General features: G+C 43.0%; 1 protein-coding gene across 1 annotated transcript; it reads left to right on the top strand.

Annotated features, from left to right (window-relative positions):
- The first annotated feature begins 1289 nt into the window (after nucleotides 1-1289).
- LOC125651151 (serine/arginine repetitive matrix protein 2-like) lies at nucleotides 1290-3711 on the top strand. The gene is made up of 3 exons (XM_056166086.1): nucleotides 1290-1360; nucleotides 1621-1980; nucleotides 2349-3711. Exons 1-3 carry the CDS (start codon nucleotides 1290-1292, stop codon nucleotides 3709-3711), a joined length of 1794 nt encoding a protein of 597 aa, XP_056022061.1.
- Nucleotides 3712-5899: the final 2188 nt, after the last annotated feature.

The raw sequence follows: 5899 nt of genomic DNA, 5'->3' as shown, positions 1-5899 counted from the left end.
TTGCTAGGCCGTTCTTGGCATACTGATTTTGACTACGGATAACCCCGTTTACCTGATTTGGATATAGGGCTCACGGCGGGTGTGACCGGTCGACAGGGGATGCTTACTCCTAGACACCTGATCCCACCTCTGGTGTGCCCAGGGGTCCGTGTTTGCCCGACTATTTATTTTTTATTGCTTATGGGAGTTATGAGATTGGTCACTGTTCGTTATCTTCGCCTTGCATGTACCATTGCTATAACATAAACATATTGACAATGTTTAGACAAAATTAACTATACTTCTCAGCAAGAATTAACCTAATTGTGAGTAGATATAGTGCAATATATGCACCACTGCAAATATACCCTCATAATAGTAATTAAAATGATTACAGAACTGCAAAGGACACCAGGGGACGGTGCTTAAGAATCTCTTAAGTGTTATGGGATTCTCCCTGTGTCCAGTGCAGGACTGTAATTGTCAGTATAATGTACAAAGTATGGAGATGAAAACTTGACTAGATGTAGTGTATTACATGTATTATTGCCATAGCACATGTACACACCTTTAAAATACTGTAATTGTAAATCTATCACAAAACTGCAAAGGACACCAGGGGACGATGCTTAAGACTCTAAATATTGTTTTGATTAGGATTCTCCCCGAGTCCAAGACAGAATTGTAAAACAAAATAATGCATATTAATTATGGTAACAAGTTTGCAGATGACACCAGGAGACTGTGCTTAGTTAAAAGAATCTTATATGTTCGAATGTGAACGTGGATTCTCCCTGTGTCCAGTGCAAATATGTTAGGAAATCAAGTAGAGATGATTATTCAACAATGTTAGCTACAGTTCTTCAGTAAGAATTTACCCAGTTCATCTAAAATGTCCCTGTTTTCACAGGACAGCAACCATACAAGTTTTTCTTGGAAGATTTAGTGTAAAGAAGTTGGTACATGATTTCGAAATACATTCTAGTAAATGTTTCCTATCTTTTTTTTATTTATCGCAGCAGAATTAAAAGTGGATTTCATCCTCCACTTCACTAGAACTAGTTTTGACATATTCTAAATTCAGGGTGGGGGTACCTTGCTATCTTCCCGATTCCATATGTAGCTTGTGTGATGATATTCTGAATTTTGTCAAACTTCTCCTTTGTTCAAAATTATTCATCAAATTTAAATAACTCTCAATGCCGAAGTAGTAGTAATTGTTTGCTTGCAATCTCTCGTCATAAAACCTCACTGTCCACCGAGACCTAAAGCTCACCTGGTCTACAGAGCCTAAATGAAACCTAGTACCTATGCAGAGGATACCAACACCTCTCGCAGCCGCTAGGTATAAGGGGATACCAACACCTCTCACAGCTGCTAGGTATAAGGAGATACCAACACCTCGAGCTCGCAGCCGCTAGGTATAAGGGGATACCAACACCCCTCACAGCCGCTAGGTATAAGGGGATACCAACACCCCTCACAGCCGCTAGGTATAAGGGGATACCAACACCTCTCACAGTCGTTAGGTATAAGGGGATACCAACACCTCTCACAGCCGCTAGGTATAAGGGGATACCAACACCTCGAGCTCGCAGCCGCTAGGTATAAGGGGATACCAACACCTCTCACAGCTGCTAGGTATAAGGGGATACCAACACCTCTCACAGCCGCTAGGTATAAGGGAATACCAACACCTCTCACAGCCGCTAGGTGTAAGGGAATACCAACACCTCTCGCAGCCGCTAGGTATAAGGGAATACCAACACCTCTCACAGCCCCTAGGTATAAGGGGATACCAACACCCCTCACAGCCGCTAGGTATAAGGGGATACCAACACCTCTCACAGCCGCTAGGTATAAGGGGATACCAACACCCCTCACAGCCGCTAGGTATAAGGGGATACCAACACCCCTCACAGCCGCTAGGTATAAGGGGATACCAACACCTCTCACAGCCGCTAGGTATAAGGGGATACCAACACCTCTCACAGCCGCTAGGTATAAGGGGATACCAACACCTCGAGCTCGCAGCCGCTAGGTATAAGGGAATACCAACACCTCTCACAGCCGCTAGGTATAAGGGGATACCAACACCCCTCACAGCCGCTAGGTATAAGGGGATACCAACACCCCTCACAGCCGCTAGGTATAAGGGGATACCAATACCCCTCACAGCCGCTAGGTATAAGGGGATACCAACACCTCTCACAGTCGCTAGGTATAAGGGGATACCAACACCCCTCACAGCCGCTAGGTATAAGGGGATACCAACACCTCTCACAGCCGCTAGGTATAAGGGGATACCAACACCTCGAGCTCGCAGCCGCTAGGTATAAGGGGATACCAACACCTCTCACAGCTGCTAGGTATAAGGGGATACCAACACCTCTCACAGCCGCTAGGTATAAGGGAATACCAACACCTCTCACAGCCGCTAGGTGTAAGGGAATACCAACACCTCTCGCAGCCGCTAGGTATAAGGGAATACCAACACCTCTCACAGCCCCTAGGTATAAGGGGATACCAACACCCCTCACAGCCGCTAGGTATAAGGGGATACCAACACCTCTCACAGCCGCTAGGTATAAGGGGATACCAACACCCCTCACAGCCGCTAGGTATAAGGAGATACCAACACCCCTCACAGCCGCTAGGTATAAGGGGATACTAACACCCCTCACAGCCGCTAGGTATAAGGGGATACCAACACCCCTCACAGCCGCTAGGTATAAGGGGATACTAACACCCCTCACAGCCGCTAGGTATAAGGGGATACCAACACCCCTCACAGCCGCTAGGTATAAGGGGATACCAACACCTCTCACAGCCGCTAGGTATAAGGGGATACTAACACCTCTCACAGCCGCTAGGTATAAGGGGATACCAACACCTCTCACAGCCGCTAGGTATAAGGGAATACCAACACCTCTCACAGCCGCTAGGTATAAGGGGATACCAACACCCCTCACAGCCGCTAGGTATAAGGGGATACCAACACCCCTCACAGCCGCTAGGTATAAGGGGATACCAACACCCCTCACAGCCGCTAGGTATAAGGGGATACCAACACCTCTCACAGCCGCTAGGTATAAGGGGATACCAACACCCCTCACAGCCGCTAGGTATAAGGAGATACCAACACCCCTCACAGCCGCTAGGTATAAGGGGATACTAACACCCCTCACAGCCGCTAGGTATAAGGGGATACCAACACCCCTCACAGCCGCTAGGTATAAGGGGATACTAACACCCCTCACAGCCGCTAGGTATAAGGGGATACCAACACCCCTCACAGCCGCTAGGTATAAGGGGATACCAACACCTCTCACAGCCGCTAGGTATAAGGGGATACTAACACCTCTCACAGCCGCTAGGTATAAGGGGATACCAACACCTCTCACAGCCGCTAGGTATAAGGGAATACCAACACCTCTCACAGCCGCTAGGTATAAGGGGATACCAACACCCCTCACAGCCGCTAGGTATAAGGGGATACCAACACCCCTCACAGCCGCTAGGTATAAGGGGATACCAACACCCCTCACAGCCGCTAGGTATAAGGGGATACCAACACCTCTCACAGCCGCTAGGTATAAGGGGATACCAACACCTCTCACAGCCGCTAGGTATAAGGGAATACCAACACCTCTCACAGCCGCTAGGTATAAGGGGATACTAACACCTCTCACAGCCGCTAGGTATAAGGGGATACTAACACCTTTCAATTGAGGATTCACAAGGATACCAACACTTTTCGTACCCACATCTCTGCCAAGGAGATACCAACACTCCTAGAATTCACAAATCATCAATACCCCCCCCCCCGACATTTATTCAGCGTTAGTAATAGTTTTGTATAGATGATTCCCTCTCTTGCAGTTGTATTCTAGTCTTCTCAAAGACCCACAATTTTACGTTTACGTAGTCGAGTCCTCGTTGAAAATAGATTTTCTTTTAGTAATGTTCATAAATTCTAAACGCTTCAGTGTATCATGTAAGGGTAAAGTCAAAGCGGTTTTAATTCGTTCATGTTCAAAAAAATCATTTGAGTTCGCATGTCGATCTGTAAACATGTCTCTGGAATCCACTATTAGGCAACGGTACTTCAAAAGATCTCGTGATGGAATAAGGGTGAAATATACTGATGGCTTAGGTACACTTGTACACAGGGGCTTGTCTTATGAATTATGAAAAAAAAAAATAAAAGTATAAATTCTCTTCAAAATCGCCTTTGAAGTCATTCTGATAAAGATGCCTACACGCTTTGTTAATTAATACATCGTTAAAATTACGCCCCCTGCACATAGTATCATATCAATAAATGTACAAGGGACGAAAGTCGCCATCTTGGAAAATATACCCCCACTCAGTTCAACAGCTGTTTCTGTACTATAAACTAACAATTTATTGGATTATCGTTGCATAATTCGCTGCAGCGATGGTTTTCCTAAATGAGAATTATTTGAAGATATCACCAATTCAATTACTGCTCTCTTTAATTGAATTAATGCGCGCACTAAATCAATTATTGCTCCCATCAACTGAATTATTGCGCGCTTCAATTCAATTATCACTCTCATCAACTGAATAATAAGAGCAATAATTCTTTTAAAGAGAGCAACAATATTCAATTATTGCTCTCATCAAATGAATTAATGCGCGCATCAATTCAATTATCGCTCTCATCAAATGAATTAATGCGCGCATCAATTCAATTATCGCTCTCATCAATTGATTTAATGTGCGCATTATATCAATTACAGCGCTCATCAATTTAATTGTTGATATTATCAATTCCTTTGAAGAGATCATTAATTCAATTAAAGCACGCATCAATTCAGCTGAAGAAGTAATGCTATCATCAATTCAATTAATGCGCGCAATAATTCAGAATTGAAGATATCATTAATTATTTGAAGAGATCTTTAATCAAATTGTTGTGCGCATCGAATGAATTGATATCTTCAATAATTGAAGATATCTTCAATTATTTGAGTTTTTGTTAATTTGGAGCTCCATACACCTGTAAGACTGTAATCCTCCGTTCTGCAATTTCTGAATCCGAAACTATATAATTGCACATGGTATAATTCAATCAACATCAGATATGTACTTTGTGCTTACTCGCCCAATCTAACTAAAATTGGATCCTATGATCCGCTCATCTACTATCGCTACACATAGGTGTATGTGAAGCGATAGTAAATGAGCGGATCGAATCAGATTGTTACTCACCTCCTTCCTTTTCAACTTTTAAAAGTTTTGAATCAGTCAACCCGAAAGCCTACATCAAAGGGGGATGCGAATTTCATTTATAATGTGGTAGCTGCAGAACTGTAGCTCTCTGAAAAAATATTTTGACATAACTCTGTTATGTCAAAATATTTTTTCAGAGAGCTACAGTTCTGCAGCTAATAATGTGGTAACTTTTACAGGGGCTGAGATACCATTTTTAATTCCTACGAGTTTTTAAAAAAAATTCGGTTATACAATGTTTCGTTTCGGTAGGTTTCATTTCGCATTTTACAGGTATTCCTTATTTTGCGTGTTAAAATAACTTATTTTGCTTGTGAAAATAACGGAGAATGAACATTGTCAAAAGAGTGGCGGGGCAGCCCCTGATTCATTGGTATATTGAGTATACATCAAGGTTTTCTTGTGGGCGAATCTGTCGATATTGATATCATGAACATTTATATAACTTTTTAAGACAATAATGCTCAAGATTTTATTACACATACATATTACTTAGTAGTGGAGAGAGAGTGAGAGAGAGAGAGAGAGAGAGAAAGGGTTTGAAAATCCAGATAATAAGTGCCGACCGCCAGTTAAATGGATATTAATTCTGTACCCTGGCAACAACCAGCAGGCGTTGACACTATGGTACGCTGTTTTTACATTTATTTCTCTTTAATGA

This window comes from Ostrea edulis, chromosome 5 (assembly GCF_947568905.1).
Source record: "Ostrea edulis chromosome 5, xbOstEdul1.1, whole genome shotgun sequence".
Taxonomy (NCBI): domain Eukaryota; kingdom Metazoa; phylum Mollusca; class Bivalvia; order Ostreida; family Ostreidae; genus Ostrea; species Ostrea edulis.
The sequence above is the reverse complement of the archived record's forward strand: the minus strand, read 5'-3'. Positions and strand labels throughout refer to the sequence as shown.

Coding starts and splice junctions, on each gene's coding strand:
- LOC125651151 (XM_056166086.1), top strand. CDS start 1,290: ATGCAGAGGATACCAACACCTCTCGCAGCCGCTAGGTATAAGGGGATA. Junction 1,361..1,620: donor ACACCTCTCACAGCTGCTAG/GTATAAGGAGAT, acceptor CACAGCTGCTAG/GTATAAGGGGATACCAACAC. Junction 1,981..2,348: donor ACACCTCTCACAGCCGCTAG/GTATAAGGGGAT, acceptor CACAGCTGCTAG/GTATAAGGGGATACCAACAC.